Source organism: Oncorhynchus gorbuscha, unplaced genomic scaffold (assembly GCF_021184085.1).
Source record: "Oncorhynchus gorbuscha isolate QuinsamMale2020 ecotype Even-year unplaced genomic scaffold, OgorEven_v1.0 Un_scaffold_346, whole genome shotgun sequence".
NCBI lineage: Eukaryota > Metazoa > Chordata > Actinopteri > Salmoniformes > Salmonidae > Oncorhynchus > Oncorhynchus gorbuscha.
Genome location: NW_025745205.1, coordinates 566,610 through 592,326, shown reverse-complemented (window position 1 = coordinate 592,326; position 25,717 = coordinate 566,610). Strand labels below are relative to the sequence as shown.

Below are 25,717 nucleotides of genomic sequence, written 5' to 3'. Positions count from 1 at the left end.
CCTGCACACCTGGTTTAAATTCCCCAATCAATCTACATGTATTTATTACTCTGTTCTCCATCTTGTCTTTGTGTCAGATTGTTTGTGTTACGTGTGTATTGTTGATGCACCAGACTGGCTTGTTTTTCCCGTTATTTTTCACAAAGATGTTTATTGTTAAACATAATTCTTGTGACTGTTTTGCACATTTTGCACTTTTGCCTAAATAAAGTGTGCGCCTGTTTCACAAATCTCTGCTCTCCTGCACCTGACTTCGCTACCAGTACACACACATCTGACAAAAAGTCATCAACGTAAGGGCATTTAGTCTTTTTTTCACCAAACTTTTAACCCAAATCCAATGACATGGTGACTTTTTTTTGGTTGATTTCATGTTAATTAACTGGACCAAATGTTAATCAAAACTAGATCAGTCAGGGCCCAGTGGGATTTTAGTCTGTCAGCCCTATCTTCTTTGACATCATCCTCTCTCCTTCCCAACTTTCTCCCCTCCTCTGGCTCTCTCGCTCTATTCCTGACACAGGCCTGATGAGCTGCTCTCAGGAACAAAATGGCCAGATAGGACCAGTCAGCCGGCCAGATAGGACCAGTCGGCCGGCCAGATTAGGACCAGTCGGCCGGCCAGATTAGGACCAGTCGGCCGGCCAGATAGTAACAGATGGGTCCGGTTTATGTCGTGCCAATTCACTCTCTGGATGACACACAAACACAATCCATGTCTCAATTGTCTCAATGCTAAAAAATGACTTCTTTAGCCTGCCTCCTCCCCTTCATCTACACTGATTGAAGTGAATTTAACAGGTGACATCAATAGGCGTATTTAGGGTCAAGAAGCACCATGGAATTCTTTGAAAAATATTATTTATTGAGGGAATTATAGGATGTTATCAATAAACAGCAACAGCCATTGGTGAAATTGTTACAGAAGAACAGACAGTTTTTCAGTCTCACAGTAGAATTTCAGTATCTGCTATAACTTTAGTGTTAGAAGAACACAACCATGATCTTAGCAGTCAATGTGAGTGATGCTGTTGGCCTTAAAGAAGCCAAGAAAACGTAACAGTCTTTGTAGATAATGTAAATATGAACCACGTTGTATTGTAGACGTATGAGACCAGGGCAAACATCCTGCAGACATACGACTATGTTAGAACCAATGACGTTTGTACTCATGATATTGCTATAACAGCTTTTTTCAATAGTGTTAGGTTCTAATTCTCAGAGTAAACAACTCAACAGACACTATGAAAGCTTAACCAAGTTTATTCTCCCAGAGGATCAATACAGCTGCATTCAGACAAACATGTTTCCACTAACGAGTTTATATACTCCAGTTTAGATGCACTCCTCCTTGTCTCAAACCCTGACATCTGTTATGGTTCGACAGGAAGACGAAGTGATGACCTCAGCCCCCTTGATGCCTAATCCAAAGCTCTCGCCCCTTATCAATGCCTGCCACATGTGATCGCTTCCCTGCCCAACTCACGGCTCTCATGGTGCCTGGTACCAGACTGTGTCTCTTCTCCTCCCAGAGGACCCCTCCCATAGGATCCCTGATGGCTAACAATAACATATTCTGAAATAATGTAAACGTTATACATTACCCTCGCTCCCTCTGTGACATATCCTGACATAATGTAAATGTTATACATTACCCTCGCTCCCTTTGTGACATATCCTGACATAATGTAACTGTTATACATTACCCTCTCCCCTCTGTGACATATCCTGACATAATGTAACTGTTATACATTACCCTCTCCCCCTCTGTGACATATCCTGACATAATGTAACTGTTATACATTACCCTCTCCCCCTCTGTGACATATCCTGACATAATGTAACTGTTATACATTAGCCTCTCCCCCTTTGTGACATATCCTGACATCATGTAACTGTTATACATTACCCTCTCCCCCTCTGTGACATATCCTGACATAATGTAACTGTTATACATTAGCCTCTCCCCCTCTGTGACATATCCTGACATCATGTAACTGTTATACATTACCCTCTCCCCCTCTGTGACATGAATAAGTATATTTCATATTCTCAGAACCCAACAATAGGAATCTCTTGCTTCTGTGTCAGTTTTCAATGATGAAGCTTCTGATGTCTATTTAGATTGCTGGATTGGGAGAACCTGCGCCCGCACTGTGCACAACTGAAGGGCTTCTCCCCAGTGTGGACGTTCTGGTGCACTTGGAGCTTGCTGGGGGACACAAAGCTCTTCTCGCACAAGGTGCAGGCGAACACCCGCTTTCTGGTGTGGATGACGACGTGCTGCCGCAAGTCACTCTCGTGAACAAACTTCTTATGGCAGCTCGGGCAACCGTACGGTCGTTCTATGGTGCCAGGTCTAATGTGATTAGCAAGATTACTTGAGTGAGAGGAAGTTGTGGCGCTTGGTCTAAAATGGCCGACAGGAAGTGAGGTATGAGCTGGTTGTTGAGCTCCTCTTCCTGGTATTTCAGAGTGTCTATGGAGGCTTGCCAATGAGCGCAAACTAGCTTTATTGGCCTCACCTGTATTTCCCGCGTCAAGACGGGTGCTTGTATTTATCTCTGTGGGACGGAATCCGGGTGAAACCAACTGCATAGTGTTGTCTCTCATTGATTTGTGGTGTACAGGGTGAATCGATGGTGCGTTTCTGTTAAACACTCCCACTCCCTGCTTATTTCCAGTCCCATTGTCCTGTGGTGTAGTAACTGTACCCACCTGACCCCACTCAAAATCTCTATCTACCTGCTGCCCACTGGATACAGAGTCAATCACTATCACATGTTCTGATGAAGAATGGAATGACTTGGGGGGAAAGCCAAGGACGACGTCAGATCCACTGACCTCCATAGCGATGTTGTTGTTGTTGCCTCTGGGGCCACTGAGCTGGAAAGCGGGGTCCTCTGTGGTGGCTGCAGCCGGTTGGGTGGTTAGTTCTCTGCTGCCCTCCACTGTTCTAGCTGGGTGGCTGATCCTAGAGTCCTGGTAATCTGCTTCTCCCTCCACCTTGATGATCAGCAGGTCTGGTTCCCCTTCCTCTGTCTGCTGGGGTTAAGTGAGAGAGATGAGTGAAACAGAGCATATGCTTTCTACATGCCTAAACATCAGACTGTTACCATGGTTACCCCGTGGATATTCAGTCTGAAAGAAGTCTGCCTAAAAAAGAAACAGCCAGAAGAGTCTCTGCTGACTGCTGACTGCTGATGGGGTTAAGTGGGAGAGATGAGTGAGTGAGACACAGCATACACTATCTACTGAATGGAGATATGGGCATGACATGGGATTTAGTGAACTTCATAGTAGTTGTCTTGTTGTTATTTTGTTATAATCAGTGGTGTAGTGGAGGGTAAACTCCACCTTTTGTATTTTGTGCAAAAGCCTTCATAAAGACATTGGGTAGAAGTAAAATAATAGACCAATACAAATATAATTTTACATATACAGTGCATTCCAAATGTATTCAGACCCCTTGACCTTTTCCACATTTTGTTACGTTACAGCCTTATTCTAAAATGGATTAAATTGTTTTTTTCCCCTCATCAATCTACACACAATACCCCATAATGACAAAGCCAAAGCAGTTTTCAGACATTTTTGCAAAAAAAAAAAAAGAACTGATCTCACATTCACGTAAGTATTCAGACCCTTTACTCAGTACTTTGTTGAAGCACCTTTACCAGCAATCACAGCATTGAGTCTCCTTGGGTAGGACGCTACAAGCTTGGCACACCTGTATTTGGTGAGTTTCTTCCATTCTTCTCTGCAGATCCTCTCAAGCGGGTTCAAGTCTGGGCTCTGACTGTGCCACTCAAGGACATTCAGAGACTTGTCCCGAAGACACTCCTGCATTGTCTTGGCTGTGTGCTTAGGGTAGTTGTCCTGTTGGAAGGTGAACCTTCACCCCTGTCTGTGGTCCTGAGCGCTCTGGGGCAGGTTTTCATCAAGAATCTATCTGTACTTTGCATCTTTCCCTCAATCCTGACTAGTCTCCCCAGTGCCGCTGAAAAACATCCCCACAGCATGATGCTGCCACCACTATGCTTCATCGTAGGGATGGTGCCAGGTTTTCTCCAGACGTGACGCTTGGCATAGTCCATAGAGTTCAATCTTGGTTTCATCAGACCAGAGAATATTGGTTCTTGTGTTCTGAGAGTCCTTTAGGTGCCTTTTGGCAAACTCCAAGCAGGCTGTCATGTGCCTTTTACTGAGGAGAGGCTTCCGTCTGGTCACTCCATCATAAAGGCCTGATTGGTGGACTGTTGCAGAGATGGTTGTCCTTCTGCAAGGTTCTCCCATCTCTAAAGAGGAACATCAGATTGTTGGTCACCTCCCTGACCAAGGCCTTTCTCCCCCGATTGCTCAGTTTGGCCGGGTGGCCAGATTTAGGAAGAGTCTTGGTGGTTCCAAACTTCTTCCATTTAAGAATGATGGAGGCCACTGTGTTCTTGGGGACCTTCAATGCTTCAGAAATGTTTTGGTACCCTTCCCCAGATCTGTGCCTTGATACAATCCTATCTCGGAGCTCTACAGACAATTCCTTCGACTTCATGGCTCGGATTGTGATCTAACATGCACTGTCAACTGTGGGACCTTATATAGACAGGTGTGTGTCTTAACAAATCAAGTCCAATCAATTTAATTTACCACAGGTGGACTCCAATCAAGTTGTAGAAACATCTCAAGGATGATCAATGGAAACAGGATGCACCAGAGCTCAATTTCAAGTCTCATAGCAAAGGGTCTGAATACTTAACAGTTGAAGTGGGAAGTTTACATACACTTAGGTTGGAGTCATTAAAACTACATTTACATTTACATTTAAGTCATTTAGCAGACGCTCTTATCCAGAGCGACTTACAAATTGGTGCATTCACCTTATGACATCCAGTGGAACAGTCACTTTACAATAGTGCATCTAAATCTTAAGGGGGGGGGTGAGAGGGATTACTTATCCTATCCTAGGTATTCCTTAAAGAGGTGGGGTTTCAGGTGTCTCCGGAAGGTGGTGATTGACTCCGTTGTCCTGGCGTCGTGAGGGAGTTTGTTCCACCATTGGGGGGCCAGAGCAGCGAACAGTTTTGACTGGGCTGAGCGGGAGCTGTACTTCCTCAGTGGTAGGGAGGCGAGCAGGCCAGAGGTGGATGAACGCAGTGCCCTTGTTTGGGTGTAGGGCCTGATCAGAGCCTGGAGGTACTGAGGTGCCGTTCCCCTCACAAAAACTAGTTTTTCAACCACTGCACAAATTTCTTGTTAGCAAACTATAGTTTTGGCAAGTCGGTTAGGACATCTGTGTTGTGCATGACACAAGTAATTTATCCAACAATTGTTTACAGACAGATGATTTCACTTATAATTCACTGTATCACAATTCCAGTGGATCAGAAGTTTACATACACTAAGTTGACGGTGCCTTTAAACAGCTTGGAAAATTCCTGAAAATGATGTCATGGCTTTAGAAGCTTCTGATAGGCTAATTGACATCATTTGAGTCAATTGGAGGTGTACCTGTAGATGTATTTCAAGACCTACCTTTGGCGCAATTTAGATTTTGTTACCTAGATGGAAGCAGTGTGTGTGCAAAGTTTCAGATTGATCCAGTGAAGCATTACAATACCGGACAATATTTTGTATCAAGTCTGCCCAAATGTGCTGAATTGGTCAATTGATACATTTTCAAGTACATAACTATAGAGAACATACAAAAAGTATATGGTACACACTACCAGGAATGTCATACATGATGGATCATTAGCATATACACTAACTTTCAAACATCTAGATGGCCGGGTGGGGTGGGTGTGGAGCCAGAGACAGCAAGGCTTCAAACTGTAGAACCCAGTCCCCACATTTGAATATAAAACTGTATTCTTATCAAACAAAACTATGCTACATTTTTATCTCTGGGACCTTCATGATGACAAATCAGAGCAAGATTACTGAATGTAAGTACATTATTTACCTTCAGAGATGAATGTATATCAAAGCAGTTGCCGTGCTAAGTTTTAAAGTATTTTTTTTTTCACTGTGAAAGCTACTGTAAATTGGACAGTGCAGTTAGATTAACAAGAATTTAAGCTTTCTGCCCATATAAGACATGTCTATGTCCTGGAAAGTTCGCTGTTACTTACAACTGTGTGCTAATAACATTAGCACACGTTAGCTCAACCGTCCGGGTATAGGGACACCGATCCCATAGAGAGTAAAAGACCATGTTTTCATTAATTTGATTATATAACTCTTGAATCACATTCAAAAACAGCAAGGTACATGATCCAGGAAGTAGACAGGACTGTCATAGCGTATTGCTATTACCTAACTGACATAATGCTAATCCATAGCTTTTTTTACATAGGAATCTCTTGCTTCTGTGTCTAGGGTTGGCACATTTACCGTATAACCCTGTAACCGATGGCTATGGATGAAGACTGTCATGAAAATGTAATAAACCATAAAAACTAAATATATATTTAAAAAAAATATATTTTGTGGATCGAACAGCTGACAGAAAACGGGACGGCCGGGCATTTGTGAGGTTGAGTCAATTTCTTCCATAGAATTAGGAATTAGAATACAAGAATGTACATGAAAGGTCTTACGACAGTATAAAAGATCAGCCATTTTGTTCAGTGAGTTGGTTAACCACGGGCAGCCAGTGTGCTGCGATAAGATATTGTGTAAAATAATGAATTTGAAGATTAACTGCACAGTATATTTATTAGCTAGCCAGCCAGTTTAAGTTGAATGATTTCCAATAATTGTTCAAATGAACTGCCAATATGCCAACATTCCATACAAACAGTGCAGTCAATCCACAGCCATACACTGGCTGAAAACAGCTGATGATAGGTCTTATACAAGTTGTAAATGCAATACGTACTGATATTGTATCATATTACAACATTCACAGCTTTCAAAGAAAACAAACCGTGAGACATTTATGGTCCGTTTAGATATATTTTAGAGACTATTTATACAGAAAATGTGTATAAAACCTGTATAAACTGTATTTATAATTTCATGACAATATTTTAGGTTAACAATCATTATATTTCTGATATATCACGTCTTACTTTTATAATTCATAAAAACAGGAAATGTATCACCTCTGCCTCTACTGCCATCCGTTCCAATTAGACCGGATTGGATTTCTCCCTGATCACAATGGCTGCCATTCTCACTCCATTCTAGAACTGAGTGTTTATGACACAGCCCCTCTAGTAATTGAATAGGATCTCCATGGTTTCTGCTGTAACATGGACTCTCTGAAGTGATGAAACGTTGTTGCTACTTGCTGAAACAAGTCAGGAGTGGAGGAGAGGACAAAATGTGCATCTTTTGCTATTCAAACGGTTGTAACGGTGACCAGAGTCATTTGGCTGACCAATTACTATCATCCAAAGTTCCTTGACCGTCACCGCCCTATTTGTGTCAGTCTCAATGATGAAGCTTCTGATGTCTTTTCAGATTGCCAGAGTGGGAGAACCTGCGCCCGCACTGTGCACAACTGAAGGGCTTCTCCCCAGTGTGGACGTTCTGGTGCACTTGGAGCTTGCTGGGGGACACAAAGCTCTTCTCACACAACGTGCAGGCGAACACTCGCTTCCTGGTGTGGATGATCATGTGATGCTGTAAGTCGCTCTCGTGGAGAAACTTTTTATTGCAGTTCGGGCAACCGTATGGTCGTTCTACAGTGCCAGGTCTAAAGTGTGAGGTGAAAGTCCTGGAGTGAGAGAAAGTTGTGGCGCTTGGTCTAAAATAGCCGTCAGGAAGTGAGGCAGGAACTGGTTGTTGAACTCCTCTTCCTGGTATTTCAGAGTGTCTATGGAGGCTTGCCAACGAGCACCAACTAGCTTTGTTGGCCTCACCTGCATTTCCTGTGCCAGGCCTGCATGTATTTTCCTCTGAGGGTCGGAAGCCGGGTGAAACAAATTGCGTTGTGTTGTCTCTCATCGATTTGGGGTGAATCATTGGTGCGTTTCTGTTAAACACTCCCACTCCCTGCTTATTTTCAGTCCCATTGTCCTGTGGTTTAGTAGCTGTACCCACCTGACCCCACTCTAAATCTCTATCTACCTGCTGCCCACTGGATACAGAGTCAATCACGATCACATGTTCTGATGAAGAATGGAATGACTTGGGGGAAAACCTGTGGTTTTCTAACCCTACACTTCTCATTTCTATGTCTGAGCTGGTCTGGGTTTCTGGGCCCACTGGGCCATTCCTAGGTCCATTACTTTAGTGTGAGCAGCAGAGGCGCCATCATCAGTCACTACTACCTCTCTCCACACCTGGTTTAAAGAATCTCTTAGGAGATTGAGGCCCTCGTTCATGTCACTCTTTGTGTCCAGACTCTGTCTCTCTGCTCTGGGTTCAAATACTGTGTGTTGCTGTGGTCCCTGGTTCACATTCCCTGTTTCTGACTGGAGGAGAATGGCCTCAGATCCACTGACCTCCATAGCTGTGTTGATGTTGTTGCCTCTGGGATGGAAGGCAGGGTCTGGAGTCGGTTGGGTGGTTAGTTCTCTGCTGCCCTCCACTGTTCTAGCTGGGTGGCTGATCCTAGAGTCCTGGTCATCTGCTTCCCCCTCATCCTTGATGATCAGCAGGTCTGGTTCCCCTTCCTCTGTCTCTCCTGACTGCTGATGGGGTTAAGTGGGAGAGATGAGTGAGTGAGACAGAGCATACACTATCTACTGAATGGAGATATGGGCATGACATGGGATTTAGTGAAATTCATAGTAGTTGTCTTGTTGTTATTGTGTTATAATCAGTGGTGTATTGGAGGGTAAACTCCACCGTCTGTATGTTACACATGCCTTTACAACCCTTTGGCACAAAAATGCATTTAAAGTATAGGGACTGTTACTTTACTCACTGATCATCGTTTACCAACCATATTTTTAACCACTACATCACTAGTTATAATGTGCTGAGATACTCGTCTATACAGACATAACCTCATCCCCAGGCGGAAGGAAGTGTCTGGTGTCCGAGACTAAAATAGACATAAGTCTGTGACAGTCTAAAATCGGCTGTTAAAATTGGAACTTACCTCATCACTTGTAGCATCCATATGCTTTGATGGAGAGACATCGTCTTGGTCCACGTCTATGGGCTGTCTGTCTCTTTGAATGCTGCTGTTCCCAAAACTCCTGTTGGAAAGTCTGTTTCTGCTTTGCCAAGTAGGTCCTGGAAATAAAGAGGAGGTTCATTTGACCCCATCCATCAATGGTGTTTTACAAAGTACAAAGCAAACATACAGTAATACCTTCATGACGTACACTACTGTTCAAAGGTTTGGGGTCACTTAGAAATGTCTTGTTTTTGAAAGAAAATCACATTAAAAAAAAAAATTATCATTAGAAAACCCTTTTGCAATTACAGCTGAAGTCGGAAGTTTACATACACTTAGGTTGGAGTCATTAAAACTCATTTTCAACCACTCCACAGATTTCTTGTTTGCAAACTATAGTTTTGGCAAGTTGGTTAGGACATCTACTTTGTGCATAACACAAGTAATTTTTCCAACAATTGTTAACAGATTATTTCACTTATAATTCACTGTATCACAATTCCAGTGGGTCAGAAGTTTACATACACTAAGTTGACTGTGCCTTTAAACAGCTTGGAAAATTTCTGAAAATTATGTCATGGCTTTAGAAGCTTCTGATAGGCTAATTGACATCATTTGAGTCAATTGGAGGTGTACCTGTAGATGTATTTCAAGGCCTACCTTCAAACTCTTTGCCTCTTTGCTTGACATCATGGGAAAATCGAAAGAAATCAGCCAAGACCTCAGAAAAACAATTGTAGACCTCCACAAGTCTGGTTCATCCTTGGGAGCAAATACCAAATGACTGAAGGTACCTCGCTCATCTGTAGAAACAATAGTACGCAAGTATAAACACCATGGGACCGCGCAGGCGTCATACCGCTCAGGAAGGAGACACATACCGCTCAGGAAGGAGACACGTTCTGTCTCCTAGAGATGAACATGCTTTGGTGCGAAAAGTGCAAATCAATCCCAGAACAACAGCAAAGGACCTTGTGAAGATGCTGGAAGAAACAGGTACAAAAGTATCTATATCCACAGTAAAACGAGTCTTATATCGACATAACCTGAAAGGCCGCTCAGCAAGGAAGAAGCCATTGTTCCAAAACCTCCATAAAAAAGCCAGACTCCAGTTTGTAACTGCACATGGGGACAAAGATTGTACTTTTTGGAGAAATGTCCTCTGGTCTGATGAAACAAAAATAGAACTGTTTGGCCATAATGACCATCGCTTTGTTTGGTGGAAAAGGGGGGAGGCTTGCAAGCCGAAGAACACCATCCCAACCGTGAAGCACGGGGGTGGCATCATGTTGTGGGGGTGCTTTGCTGCAGGATGGACTGGTGCACTTCACAAAATAGATGGCATCATGAGGAAAGAAAATATGTTGATATATTGAAGCAACATCTCAAGACATCAGTCAGGAAGTTAAAGCTTGGTCGCAGATGGGTCTTCCAAATAGACAATGACCCCAAGCATACTTCCAAAGTTGTGGCAAAATGGCTTAAGGACAACAAAGTCAAGGTATTGGAGTGGCCATCACAAAGCCCTGACCTCCATCCTATAGAACATTTGTGGGCAGAACTGAAAAAGTGTGTGCGAGCAAGAAGGCCTTACAAGCCTGACTCAGTTACACCAGCTCTGTCAGGAGGAATGGGCCAAAATTCACCCAACTTATTGTGGGAAGCTTGTGGAAGGCTACCTGAAACGTTTGACTCAAGTTAAACAATTTAAAGACAATGCTACCAAATACTAATTGAGTGTATGTAAACTTCTGGCCCACTGGGAATGTGATGAAAGCTGAAATAAATCATTGTCTCTACTATTATTCTGACATTTCACATTCTTAAAATAAAGTGCTGATCCTAACTGACCTAAGATGCCACATTTTTACTAGGATTAAATGTCAGGAATTGTGAAAAACTGAGTTTAAATATATTTGGCTGAGGTGTATGTAAACTTCCAACTTCAACTGTATGTTAGCACAGCTAAAAACTGTTGTCCTGATTAAAGCAACAATAAAACTGTCATTCTTTAGACTAGTTGAGTATCTGGAGCATCAGCATTTGTGGGTTCGATTACAGGCTCAAAATGGACAGAAACAAAGACATTTCTTCTGAAACATTACCTGACTATTTACATATCGGGGGTTACCATTCGGGTATATATTTGAAACCCAACCTATGCTTAATCCACTAAAATATGTCACATTCAATGTAAAAGGTCTTAACAGCCCGATTAAGAGGAAGAGAGTCTATACATAACTTAAGAAATGAAAGGCTGACATTGTGTTTTTACAAGAAACACATCTTACAGACAGTGAAACTAAAGAGGGAATGGGTATGACAAGGTTTTGAGTCCTCTTTTAACTCCAAAGGAAGAGGAACTGCAATTCTGATAAGTAGACACATCCCGTTCTGCGTCAACAATTAAATGCTTACCTTCTAATACAACTCCCTCCAGAGTTCTATAAAGAATGTAAGGAGCTGTTGGTCCCCTACCTTATGGAGGAACTTAAAAAAGCAGGAGAGGACAACTGCTTTCCAGAGTCTCTCTCTCAAACAGTGATAACAGTAATTCACAAGAAAGGGAAAAACCCGCTAAAGTGCACCAATCTCTCCTTAACACAGATTGTAAACTAGGATCTAGGAGACTGGAGTCATGTCTTCCCCTGTTGATCAACCCAGATCAGACTGGCTTCAAAATGAATAGATTGTCCTCCAATAATGTCAAAAGGTTTTTTGATATAATTCACCTTGCTAACAAAAACAAAATACTTAAGTGTCGCAGTCTCCCTCGACGCCGAAAAGGCCTTTGATAGGGTTGAATGGCCATATCTCTTTCACTTTTTGGAAAAAAGTTTAGGTACCGTGTTTCTAAATAGACATTGTAACTACGTAGCTAATAACTGTTGTAATGGGGAACATTATTGTAGCAACACACCTTTGGAGGGAAGGCAATCCCGCGCTGTGTTAGCTAAGTTTTAATAATATATATATAATATATAATAATATATAATATATGCCATTTTAGCAGACGCTTTTATCCAAAGCGACTTACAGTCATGTGTGCATACATTCTGTGTATGGGTGGTCGCTATAATAATTAAGGATGAAGTGTGTATGGGATCGAACCCACTACCCTGGCGTTACAAGCACCATGCTCTACCAACTGAGCTACACATGTCATCGGGTGTAGTTCGTAAAGGTTGAAGTGTGTATGTTAGGATGGTAACGTTATAATAATTAAGGATGAAGTGTGTATGTTAGGATGGTAACGCTATAATAATTAAGGATGAAGTGTGTATGTTAGGATGGTAATTAATAATTAAGGATGAAGTGTGTATGTTAGGATGGTAACGCTATAATAATTAAGGATGAAGTGTGTATGTTAGGATGGTAACGCTATAATAATTAAGGATGAAGTGTGTATGTTAGGATGGTAACGCTATAATAATTAAGGATGAAGTGTGTATGTTAGGATGGTAACGCTATAATAATTAAGGATGAAGTGTGTATGTTAGGATGGTAACGCTATAATAATTAAGGATGAAGTGTGTATGTTAGGATGGTAACGCTATAATAATTAAGGATGAAGTGTGTATGTTAGGATGGTAACGCTATAATAATTAAGGATGAAGTGTGTATGTTAGGATGGTAACGCTATAATAATTAAGGATGAAGTGTGTATGTTAAGATGGTAACGCTATAATAATTAAGGATGAAGTGTGTATGTTAAGATGGTAACGCTATAATAATTAAGGATGAAGTGTGTATGTTAGGATGGTAACGCTATAATAATTAAGGATGAAATGCCAGGAATAATAAGTGTGAAGTTTGATTTCCTCCCTTCTGTAATAAGCAGCCAATGAGCTATTTTTCCTTTATTCATGTGTTTAATCTGATACTGTTATAGCTCTGGCTAAACTGTTATGTATGTAAGCACTTCAGAGTTATAACAAGCTAATAAGTCACTCGTAAGATAAGAAGGTTGTAAGAGTGTGTTTAACTGTATTTTCATTTACTTTATAGTTCTCACGGAAGGTGATAATTCTGACTAAAACTACAGAATGAAGGCGCCAGTTAAAATCAAGGAACGGTTGTTCTCGTGGTTACTGGAGGGAGCTACCCCCACCTTTTCCCTCTCGTCATCGAATCATTGGCTTTGAGGTGGGCCCCCATACCCATAAGTTATCACTCTTTGCGGACAACCTTATCTTATTTCTAACAAAGCCAGAACATTCCCTCTCCCACTTACAGAACCGTTATAGTTCTTTCTCTGGATATAAGGTCCATTTGGATAAAAGTGAAATCTTACCTTTGTCTGTCTTTGACCATCAAAGAGTTACATCAAGCATCAGTTACCTTTTAGATGGTTGCCTATGGGCTTGACATATTTGGGCATTTTATTTATTTATTTTGTTTGACCTTTATTTAAGTAGGCAAGTCAGTTCAGAACAAATTCTTATTTTCAATGACGGCCTAGGAACAGTGGGTTAACTGCCTGTTTAGGGGCAGAACGACAGATTTTTACCTTGTCAGCTCGGGGGTTTGAACTTGCAGGTTACTAGTCCAACGCTCTAACCACTAGGATACCCTGCCACCCTGTAAAATGGTGGATGGTAATCTGAACAACCTCTATAAACTCAATATGGCCAGCTTGTTGCATAAGGTGGAGGGTGACCTGTGTAAATGGATGGACTTGCCTCTCACTCTACTGGGTAGAATCAATGTAATTCAAATAAATGTCCTGCCCAGATTTCTATATTTGTTTCAATCTCTCCCTATCCCTGTGCCCGCAGCATTCTTTTTCTCTCTCGACAAGCTGACCAGATGGTTTATCTGGCACGGCAAAACCCCAAGGGTTTGCCTGGATAAACTGACCCTTGATTACGGCCAAGGGGGCTTAAACCTCCCCAATTTCAGAATGTACAATTGGACTGCCGTCTAGATTTCTAGCTCAGAGGTTTGACAATTGTCCCTCTCCTTCATGGTTGAACAGTTTGATAAATTATTTAATTTTTGTTTTGAATCATCTTAATTGGAAAATGCAATAATAAAATATATATATATTTTAAATCAGCAGTTTCCAGCTACAATAGTAATTTACAACATTGACAATGTCTACACTGTATTTCTGATCAATTTGATGTTATTTTAATGGACAAAGTGTGCTTTTCTTTCAAAAACAAGGACATTTCTAAGTGACCCCGAACTTTTGAACGGTAGTGTATGTAATGTGTATATAGAGCTAGAGGGATCCTAGTTGTATTGACAGTACAAAGTAACCATGATACGTCATATGTGGACTGTCAATAATACAGCTGGGCCCTAACTTTATTGACATTACATAAATCATGGAAGTATTATACTTGCTTTAAACTTTGTAAAACACAATTGATGGATGGGGTCAAACTGAAGAATAACGTAATGTAAGCTATGTGCACAGTGTCAAATTCATCATCATCACCAACCTGTTGTAATCTCTCGATGGTTGTGTCTGTTTAGGAGGCGTATTCCATGGAAGCGATTGTGGACGGACCCCTCTGAAAACTTTGTTCTCTCCGCCCGAAACCTGGTGATCTGAAGTTCCATCAATTTCATTTTCCTCCGGAGAAATTCGTTTTCCTTGTGGCTTTGGGACATTTTCAGGTGCACAACAGCATAGCCATCGTCAACAACTTTGCAGATTTCGGCAACAGCCGCGTTGGCTAGCACCTCCATGATTGAGGCTATCTGCGCCTGGAACTCGACCACGGAACCCGACATTGTCCCCCGACGCTTTTTGCCCCTTTTCAATGTAACAGTATTTGCGTTTTATATATTATGATTATCTACAGTTATCTACCAATCTATTAAGACAAATAATCATAACAGAAACTTAACGTCAATTTGCAGCTAGCTTTGTTTGTAGCTAGCTGGTGAGATGTTTTATTTGATTTCCTCACGTCACAGTAATGTAATCATACGTGGACTGTAGAATTTAAAGTTGAACACCGCCACCTACCGTACAGGAGTGCGGTTGTACCTACGTAATGAACAACATGTTCTCTGGTGAAAACAATATTTCATTATTTTTTTAAATAAATCATTTCACTATTTGGGGTATTTCTAATAGAAATAAACAACAAACGATTTACAACAGTATGACAGCCTAGATATGACTTTAATCCACATATTTACAGCATATCAATCTGATTGTAAATCTACTATATCTTGTCGAAAGGCAAATGGAAATAAATGGTTAATTGCTGTCCTTTGGTACATCCCCGGAAACGATACAATTTCATAAGGATGTTCAAAATCTTAACTTGTTATAACTTATACATTATCAGTCCACTCTGAACCAAACATCAAGCCAGTTGAACTGAAAACACGACCACTACACACAGAGGGAAGCATTCAATGGGGAAACCAATTAAACTGTTAAAAACACATGGATTCAAGTTTTCATATGAAACCCCCAGTAGTGTGGAGCCCTTACAACTAGGGCCAGGAGTTTTCCCCTGCTCTGGTCATGTGGTGAGGAAAAACTCCTGGCCCTGACCATCATTACACCTGGTGGAGTAGTATGAAGTTGCACTGGAGCTGCCTCTTGCCCAAGCAAGGCGTTAGCTGTTGTGGATGCTTTTCCATGCATTTCGATGAAGTAGTAGAGCCACTGTTGATATTCGGGAACGGGGCTTGCTTCCCTCTTTGGGGAACCTGGTGGAAAGTAACACTCGGGTGGACAGTCTGTTGAAATCGGGCGACTTGGACCTGGATCCTACAGTTCTCCCTTGCTCTGCATTTTGAGTGTCAGGGGACACTTCTCTGTCTGTCCAGACTCTATTCCCCCTCCCCATCTCTCTCTTCCACATCAGATTTGGCCTAAAAAAGAGGTGGGAGGAATTAAATTGACGGGCATGAGCTCTACAAAGCTCTCAAACAAACACATCTATTATAACTCAGCTATTACTAGGCTGTAGTATTGATCCAATGGCTTGAATTAAGTTGTTCATTTACTGACGTAACTCATTGACACAGAAATCTCAAAACCTCTCTCTACCGCACCTGCTGTCTCTACTCTCTACCTTTGAATACTTTGCTATGAAAAGCTAACTGACATTTACTCCTGAGGTGCTGACCTGTTGCAACCTCTATAGACACTGTGATTGTTATTTGACCCTGCTGGTCATCTATGACCATTTGAACATCTTTAAGAACGATCTGGCCTTATGGCCATGTACTCTTTTAATCTCCACAGGGCACAGCCAGAAGAGGACTGGCCACCCCTCAGAGCCTGGTTCCTCTCTAGGTTTTTCCTGCCTTCCTAGGGAGTTTTTCCTAGCCACTGTGCTTCTACATCTGCATTGCGTGCTCATTGGGGTTTTAGGCTGGGTTTCTATATAGGCACATTGTGACATCTGCTGATGTAAAAGGGGCTTTATGAGTACATTTGATTGATCGAAAATTCCCTGTACTTTTGAAAGGAAAATGACCTTTCCTGCTTGATTTAATTTGTCAGCAAGGTGAGAACATAGATACCTACCAAAATAAAAGAAACACCAACAAAGTGATTTAATAGGGTGTTGGGCCACAACGAGCCAGAACTGCTTCAATGCACCTTGGCATAGATTCTACAAGTGTCAGGAACTCTATTAGAGGGATGTGACACCGTTCTTCCACGAGAAATTCCATCATTTTGTGCTTTGTTGATGGTCGTGGAAGACACTTTAAAAAAGTGTTCAATTGGATTGAGATCTGGTGACTAAGACGGTCATGACATATGGTTGACATCGTTTTCATGCCCATTAAACCATTCAGTGACCACTGGTGCCCTGTGGATGGGGGCATTGTCATCCTATGGGGAATAGCCTTTGTCGACAAAATAATGGCCTACCCAGCATTTTTATTCATGACCCTAAGCATGATGGGATAATAATTGATTAATTAACTAAGGAACCACACCTGTGTGGAAGCACCTACTTTCAATATACTTTGTATCCCTAATTTGTTTTCATTATTTTGGTAGTTACCTGTATATTTAGCGTCAATCTATATAGGGTCAATATATATTTAGGGTCAATCAATATAGGAGGGGTATTCAAATCTTACCCTATTGAGGTCCGGATCCTGCTGGTTTTCTGTTCTACCTGATGGCTATATAGGGTCAACCTATATTTATGGTCAATATACTGTATATTTAGGGACAATATGTTTAGGATCAATCTATATTGGGTATATATATATACAGAATCAGTCAAAAGTTTGGACACACCTACTCATTCAAGGGATTTTCTTAATTTTTTAAAAAATTTCTGCATTGTAGAATAATAGTGAAGACATCATAACTATGAAATAACACAAATGAAATCATGTAGTAACCAAAAGTGTCAAAATATATTGTATATTTCAGATTCTTCAAAGTAGCCACAGTTTGCCTTGATGACAGCTTTGCACACTCTTGGCATTCTCTCAACCAGCTTCATGTCACCTGGGATGCATTTCAATTAACAGGCGTGCCTTGTTAAGTATATTTGTGGAATTTCTTTCCTTCTTAATGCATTTGAGCCAATCAGTTGTGTTGTGACAAGGTAGGGGTGGTATACAGAAGATTGTATTTTACCAAATAGGTCCATATTATGGCAAGAACAGCTCAAAATAGCAAAGAGAAACAACAGTCCATCATTACTTTAAGACATGAAGGTCAGTCATTCCGGAATATTTCAAAAACGTTTTTACTTTCTGTGCAGTCGCAAAAACCATCAAGCACTATGATGAAACTGGCTCTCATGATGACCGCCACAGGAAAGGAAGACCCAGAGTTACCTCTGCTGTAGGGGATAAATTAATGAAATTGTTAACCTTTATTTAACTAGGCAAGTCAGTTTAAGAACAAATTCTTATTTTCAATGACGGCCTAGGAACCGTGGATTAACTGCCTTGTTCAGGGGCAGAACGACAGATTTGTACCTTGTCAGCTCGGGTATTCGATCTTGCAACCTTTCGGTCACAAGTCCAACACTCTAACCACTAGGCTACCTGCCACCCCATTAGAGTTAGAGTTACCAGCCTCAGAATTTGCAGCCCAAATAAATGCTTCACAGAGTTCAAGTAACAGACACATCTCAACATCAACTCAACAAGACCCAGCTAGCACAATTGGTTCTTTGGAAATTGTAGGAACCTAAGTTTTTGGTTTCCCATTGGTTCTGGAAACGAAGTCATATGTTTCCTGACTGGTAAAGCTTAATGTCTTTTAAACGTTCTAAAAACAGAAGTGAACATTTAGCTTGTTCTGGGAGATTCTAAAAATATTTTACTGTGGTTCCCTGAAAGTTTTACTGGGAGGTTTTATTGACGTTCTGAGAATGGAAATCCTAGTTTTCTTTAAAGGTAATTAAATAACGTTCTGAGAATGTTTCAATAATACTTTCATAACACTGCTGGCTTAGTTTGGGTTAACTGTTTTGAACTCCAAGCACAGATGGGCCACATGCAAACACATTTCTTTCTTTAGTATGGCACGGCATCAGTGAGATTCTAAACTATGATCTTCTGTTCTCTATCCATGAAATGAGTTCACTGTGCCACCATGATGGAGCTAACACGCCATGTTCATTTTTTTTTACTTATACAAAGCCGTTCATTTTAGCCTATTCAAACAGACCCCTTTCAAAGGAAACAAGCACTCATTAAGATCTGTTGTGGCCAATAAGTGGGAACGGCCAACACATCTGAATACACTTAACCAGATAGAGGATAGAGTTATGCTGATGCTAAGAAAGGAATGCATGTTTTTACAAAACATTCTTAGAAATGTTACTAATGATTTCTGGTGGTTTTTATGGAACGTTTTAGGAAACCTGTTGGAAACGTTACGCTGAAATTCACAACTAAGAAAGATATGGTTCTCAGAACGTTATGTGCTAGCTGTGGTCAATCTATATAGTGTCAATCTACATTCAGGGTCAAGAAGCACCACGGAATTCTTTGAAAAATATGATTTATTGATGGAATTATAGGAATTGACAAACAAACAGCAATAGCCATTGGTCAAATTGGTACAAATGGACAGTACAATTTCAGTAGCTGCTATAACTTTAGTCTGAGGCAGTTATATCGAACCATTATCAACCTTAACAGTCAATGTGAGTGATGCTGTTGGCATTAAAGAAGCCAAGAAAACGTAACAGTCTTTGTAGATAATGTAAATATGAACCACGTTGTATTGTAGACGTATGAGACCAGGGCAAATACCCTGCAGAAATACGACTATGTTAGAACCAATGACCTTTGAACTCCTGATATTGCTATAACAGCTTTTTTCAATAGGAATCTCTTGCTTCCTTGTCAGTTCTCAATGATGAAGCTTCTGATGTCTTTTCAGATTGCTGGAGTGGGAGAACCTGCGTCCGCAATGTGTACAACTGAAGGGCTTCTCACCAGTGTGGACGTTTAGGTGCATTTGGAGCTTGGCGCGGGACACAAATCTCTTCTCACACAAGGTGCAGGCGAACGGCCGCTTTCTGGTGTGGATGACAGCATGCTGCCGCAAGTCACTCTCGTGGACAAACTTCTTATTGCAGCTCGGGCAACCATATGGTCGTTCTACGGTACCAGGTCTAACGTCTGTGGCGAGATTACTCGAGTGGGAGGAAGTTGTGGCACTTGGTCTAAAATGGCAATCAGGAAGTGAGGTATGAGCTGGTTGTTGAACTCTTCTTCCTGGTATTTCAGAGTGTCTCTGGAGGCTTGCCAATGAGCACCAACTAGCTTTATTGGCCTCACCTGTGCCAACATGCATGCCTGTATTTATCTCAGAGGCCCGGAAGCTGGGTGAAACAAATTGCGTGGTGTTGTCTCTCATCGAATCGTGGTGATTCATTGGTGCATTTCTGTTAAACACTCCCACTCCCTGCTTATTTTCAGTCCCATTGTCCTGTGGTGTAGTAGCTGTACCCACCTGACACCACTCAAAATCTCTATCTACCTGCTGCCCACTGGATACAGAGTCAATCACTATCACATGTTCTGATGAAGAATGGAATGACTTGGGGGAAAACCTGTGGTTTTCTAACCCTACACTTCTCATTTCTGTGGCCGATCTATTCTGGGTTTCTGGGTCCACTGAGCCACTCCCTAGGTCCATTACTTTAGTGTGAGCAGCAGAGGCGCCATCATCCGTCCCTACTACCTCTCTCCACACCTGGTTTAAAGAATCTCTTAGGAGAGTGAGGTCCCCGTCCATATCACACTTTGTGTCCAGACTCGGTCTCTCTGCTTTCGGTTCAAATCCCATGCGTTGCTGGGGTCCCTGGTTCACAGTCCCTGTTTCTGACTGGAGGAGGACGGCGTCAGATCCACTGACCTCCATAGCTGTGTTTGTAGTTGTTGTTGCCTCTGGTGCCACTGGACTGGAAGGCGGAGTCCTCTGTGGTGGCTGCAGCCGGTTGGGTGGTTAGTTCTCTGCTGCCCTCCACTGTTCTAGCTGGGTGGCTGATCCTAGAGTCCTGGTCATCTGCTTCTCCCTCCACCTTGATGATCAGCAGGTCTGGTTGCCCTTCCTCTGTCTCTGCTGACTGCTGATGGGGTTAAGTGGGAGAGATGAGTGAGTGAGACAGAGCATACACTATCTACTGAATGGAGATATGGGCATGACATGGGATTTAATGAAATTCATAGTAGTTGCCTTGTTGTTATTGTGTTATAATCAGTGGTGTATTGGAGGGTAAACTCCACCTTCTGTATTTTACACATGCCTTTACAAACCTTTAGTGCAAAAATGCATTGAAAGTATAGGGACTGTTACTTTACTCAATTTAAACATCACTAGTTATAATGTGCTGGTATATACGTCTATACAGGCATAACCTCATCCCCAGGCGGAAGTGTCTGGTGTCCGAGACTAAAACAGACGTAACTCTGTGACAGCATGAAATTGGAACTTACCTCATCACTTGTAGCATCCATATGCTTTGATGGAGAGACATCGTCTTGGTCCACGTCTATGGGCTGTCTGTCTCTTTGAATGCTGCTGTTCCCAAAACTCCTGTTGGAAAGTCTGTTTCTGCTTTGCCAAGTAGGTCCTGGAAATAAAGAGGTTAATTTGGCCCCATCCATCCACAGTGTTTTACAAAGAACAAAACAAGCATAATACGTTCATGACGTGTGTAATGTGTGTATAGAGCTAGAGGGATCCTAGCTGTGGTGGCAGTACAAAGTAAGCATGATACGTTCATGACGTGTGTAATGTGTATATAGAGCTAGAAGGATCCTAGCTGTGGTGACAGTACAATATACACTCAGTGGCTAGTTTATTATGTACACCGCTCCGTTCACGAAAATGGTTTGCTCCTACAGACAGCTAGTCAGGTGGCTGTGACTTGCTGTATAAAGCAGGCAGACAAGCATCGAGGCATTAAGTTACTGTTCGACTGAATGTTAGAATGGGCAAAACGAGTGACCTAAGCAACTTTGAGCGTGGTATGATTGTTGGTGCAAGGTGTGTCGGTTCCAGTATTTCAGAAGCGGCTGGTCCTGGGCTTTTCGCGCACGACAGTTGTCTAAAGTTTACCGACAATGGTGCAGGAAACAAAAAACATCCAGCTTGCGGCAGTCCTCTGCGTGAAAACAGCTTGTTGATGAGAGGTCGAAGGAGAATGAAAAGAATCGTGCAAGCTAGCAGGTGGGCCACAAACAGGCAAATAATGGCACAGAACGGCATCTCAGAACGCACAACTCAGCCGTCCTTGTCACAGATGGGTTGTTGCAGCAGACGACCACACCAGGTTCCACTTCTATCAACTAAAAACAAGCAGAAGTGGCTCCAGTGGGCAACGCCATCACCAACACTGGACAATTGAGGAGTGGAAAAGCATTGCCTAATCCAACGAATCCAGGTTCCTGTTGCGTCATTCTGAGGCAAAGGCAGGATTTGGTGTAAGCAACATGAGGCCATGGCCCATCCTGCCTGATGTCAACAGTACAGGCTTGTGGCGGTAGTGTAATGGTGTGGGGAATGATTCCTGGCATATGTTAGGTCCCTTGATACTAATTGAGGTACGTATCCATGCACCAGAGAATTCTGGCTGTTCTGGAGGCAAAGGGGGGTCTGACCCGGTACTAGACGGATGTACCTAATAAACTGGCCACTAACTGTATACATCCTGCATGTATGCATAACGCATATAGGGCTAATGTCAATAATACATCCCTAACTGTATTGACATGCATACATCACAGCCGTATTATGCTTGAATTCTACTTTATGAAACACCATTGATGGATGGGGTCAAACTGAAAAGGATCCTAATGTATGTGCACACTGTATAATTTAGTATCACCACCAACCTGTCGTTGCAGTTTCTCGATGGTTGTGTCTGTTTAGGAGGCGTATTCCATGGAAGCGATTGTGGACGGACCCCTCTGAAGACTTTGTTCTCTCTGCTCGAAATCTGGTGATCTGAAGTTCCATCAATTTCATTTTCCTCCGGAGAAATTCGTTCTCCTTGTGGCTTTGGGACATCTCCAGATGTACAACCGCATAGCCATCGTCAACAACTTTGCAGATTTCGGCTACAGCCGCGTTGGCTAGCACCTCCATGATTGAGGCTATCTGCGCCTGGAAATCGGCAACGGAGCCCGACATTGTCCCCCGACGCTTTTGGCCCCTTTTCAATGAAACAGTGTTTTTGTTTTTCTATATTATGATAATTCACAATTATCTATCTAGCTAGTAAAATTGATACAATCATATCATAAACTAAACATCGCTAGCTTGCTTTGTTTGTAAGTAGCTGTTGAGATTGTTTTTTCGTCATCTTCACAGTAATGTAATCATAAACTGGACCGTGCAATTCAATTGAAAGTACAACACCGCCACCTACTGTAGAGGAGTGCTCCACAATAACAACAATGGTTTAGATGTGTAGAACTGCATTCACATAGGATTTACGGTATTTTTACCACTCAAGAACAGCAATTGTTCAGGTATGTAATACGGATTTCACATAGGATTTACCGGTGTGTGTGTGTGTGTGTGTCCCACAATAACAACAATGGTTTAGATGTGTAGTACCTGCTTTCACATAGGATTTACGGTCTTTTTTTCTGTACAAAAAAAGAAGGTACTTTTTATATGGCCCCCTTACAAACATGCCTATTTTATACCACATTCTTACCTGAAACATATTTTCAAAAGAATAGAATAACACATTTTGGGTTTAATTAGGCTACGTTATGTCCAAATGAATTAAATTAATAGTTAATTATTTTGTTCATTGAACAGACAAGACCTACCTACCCGATCATAGTCAACACATATATATTTTATAATAATAATATATTGGAATACGGGGGGGGTTACATTTATATTTTTCCCACACAACTGGTCACGGAAATGTGTGGAACCGGTCATATAAAAAAAGTGGTATTTTGAAACAGCCCAAGTCCATGCTTTTTTGTTCCACGTTTCATCTCTACCCTCACTCCACTTGGTTAAAGAGCAGGTGCGTAGGCTCTTACATTGATAGTATCTTCATCATGATACCAATAGAAAATACTAGCAATCTATATTTTGAAAAGAATGTGATTCTCGTGTTCATATTTTACAACCTCCGCGGGCTTTAAGAGTTGCCTAAACGCGATCGAACAAAAAAATGGTGCTACACTTGATTTAAGCTACACTATTGCATACTAAACGACTTGAGTTTAGAGCAAATAGCCCACCTGTTAAACTACTGGCAAAATACTCTAATAAATGAGCTAGACAACTAGACAAGATGATCAGAGCAGCACTCAACTCAACTATAGATAACATTTCCCTAGACTAATTGCAGCCTAACCAATATCCAAACGGAGATTCAGTGAAAACTCAAATCTGACGATGATTGATTTATCAACAGGAGTCCCCAAGCTTGTCTCAAATCACAACAGTGTTGACAATTATCATCTAGTTGACCACAGAGAGGTAGGCTATTGTTCAACATGTATTACATTGATTGGAAAGACTTTGGGAGTTTCAGTAAACAACCATTTGATTCATGCCTTCAGCTTGATACCAGCAGCATCCCATTGCTGGTTTGCCTCTGAAGCTAAAGCAGGGATGGTTCCTGGATGGGAGACCAGGTGCTGCTGGCAGTGGTGATGTAAAGCCAGTAGCGAGCACCCCCCTCTGGTCTAAGGAGATCCCCAGGGCAGTAGAGGGGACATTGCCCTACGAATGGTGCTGTCTTTCGGATGGGATGTTAAACGGGTGTTCAGACTCTCTGTGGTCATTAAAAATCCCATGGCACTTATCGTAAGAGTAGGCTCTATAATTTTATTGTAGCCTATCAGTCTTATAGTACATCAATATTGTTGAGAGGCAAAAGGAAATTGGAATTCTTATGAGATTGATCTTTATTGAATTTCGCTTGCTTATATTTCTGCGTGTTAAATATGGCTTTTAACTAGGTCTATGTATTGTAATTTACCCCAGGACGTTGCTGTAAATCACAATGTATTCTCAGTCAACTCACCTGGTTAAATAAATAATAAATACAATTCAAATAAATTACTGTACTGCACCAATAATTTTTAAAATCTTCACCTGTTATAAATTATGGATTATCAGTCCACTCTGGACCAAGCATCAAGCCAATTGAACTGAAAACACAACCACTACACACAGAGGGTAGTGTTCAATGTGGTAACAATCCAAACTAGAGGTCGACCGATTAATTGGAATGGCCGATTCATTAGGGCCGGTTTCAAGTTTTCATAACAATTGGTAATCTGCATTTTTGCACACTGATCATGGACGATTACATTGCACTCCACGAGGAGACTTTGTGGCAGGCTGACTACCTGTTATGTGAGTGCAGCAAGGAGCCAAGGTAAGTTGCGTTGCTAGCTAGCATGAAATGTATCTTATAAAAACACAATAAATCTTAACATAATCACTAGTTAACGACACATGGTTGATGATATTACTAGTTTATCTAGCTTGTCCTGCGTTGCATATAATCGATGCGGTGCCTATTAATTTATCATTGAATCATAGCCTACTTCGCTAAACGGGTGATTTAACAAGCGCATTTGCGAAAAAAGCACTGTCATTGCACCAATCATTGCATCAATCCCTATACCAGTCTGCTGTTCCCACATGCTTCAAGAGGGCCACCATTGTTCCTGTTCCCAAGAAAGCTAAGGTAACTGAGCTAAACGACTACCGCCCCGTAGCACTCACTTCCGTCATCATGAAGTGCTTTGAGAGACTAGTCAAGGACCATATCACCTCCACCCTACCTGACACCCTAGACCCACTCCAATTTGCTTACCGCCCAAATAGGTCCACAGACGATGCAATCTCAACCACACTGCACACTGCCCTAACCCACCTGGACAAGAGGAATACCTATGTGAGAATGCTGTTCATCGACTACAGCTCGGCATTCAACACCATAGTACCCTCCAAGCTCGTCATCAAGCTCGAGACCCTGGGTCTCGACCCCGCCCTGTGCAACTGGGTACTGGACTTCCTGACGGGCCGCCCCCAGGTGGTGAGGGTAGGCAACAACATCTCCTCCCCGCTGATCCTCAACACGGGGGCCCCACAAGGGTGCGTTCTGAGCCCTCTCCTGTACTCCCTGTTCACCCACGACTGCGTGGCCACGCACGCCTCCAACTCAATCATCAAGTTTG

General features: G+C 41.9%; 2 protein-coding genes across 6 annotated transcripts in view; both read right to left on the bottom strand.

Moving 5' to 3' along the window:
- Positions 1–1,719: 1,719 nt before the first annotated feature.
- The window catches only part of LOC124017872 (zinc finger protein 629-like), a 28,429-nt gene continuing 4,431 nt past the window's right edge, over positions 1,720–25,717 (bottom strand). The window contains exons 5-8 of one of the 5 annotated variants that reach the window (XR_006835534.1): positions 14,524–15,919; positions 9,053–9,189; positions 8,451–8,639; positions 1,720–3,045 (exon numbers count right to left, since the gene is read on the bottom strand). Coding sequence is in view for 2 of the 5 variants with exons in the window: in XM_046333122.1 (XP_046189078.1) it covers positions 2,095–3,036; positions 8,622–8,639; positions 9,053–9,189; positions 14,524–14,818 (1,392 nt within the window). In the remaining 3 variants the exon portion in view is untranslated. Of the gene's footprint in view, positions 3,046–8,450; positions 8,640–9,052; positions 9,190–14,523; positions 15,920–25,717 lie in introns of those variants that run through there. The other 4 variants (XR_006835535.1, XR_006835536.1, XM_046333122.1 and 1 more) reach the window with 4 other exon arrangements.
- Positions 19,021–24,852, bottom strand: LOC124017892. Its single transcript, XM_046333152.1, has 3 exons — positions 22,385–24,852; positions 20,984–21,120; positions 19,021–20,616 (listed from the first exon to the last, which is right to left on the bottom strand). Exons 1-3 carry the CDS (start codon positions 22,680–22,682, stop codon positions 20,389–20,391), a joined length of 663 nt encoding a protein of 220 aa, XP_046189108.1. The 5' UTR covers positions 22,683–24,852; the 3' UTR covers positions 19,021–20,388.

Coding starts and splice junctions, on each gene's coding strand:
- LOC124017892 (XM_046333152.1), bottom strand. CDS start 22,682: ATGTCGGGCTCCGTTGCCGATTTCCAGGCGCAGATAGCCTCAATCATG. Junction 21,121..22,384: donor TCGAGAAACTGCAACGACAG/GTTGGTGGTGAT, acceptor CTTTATTTCCAG/GACCTACTTGGCAAAGCAGA. Junction 20,617..20,983: donor TGGATGCTACAAGTGATGAG/GTAAGTTCCAAT, acceptor TAACCCCATCAG/CAGTCAGCAGAGACAGAGGA.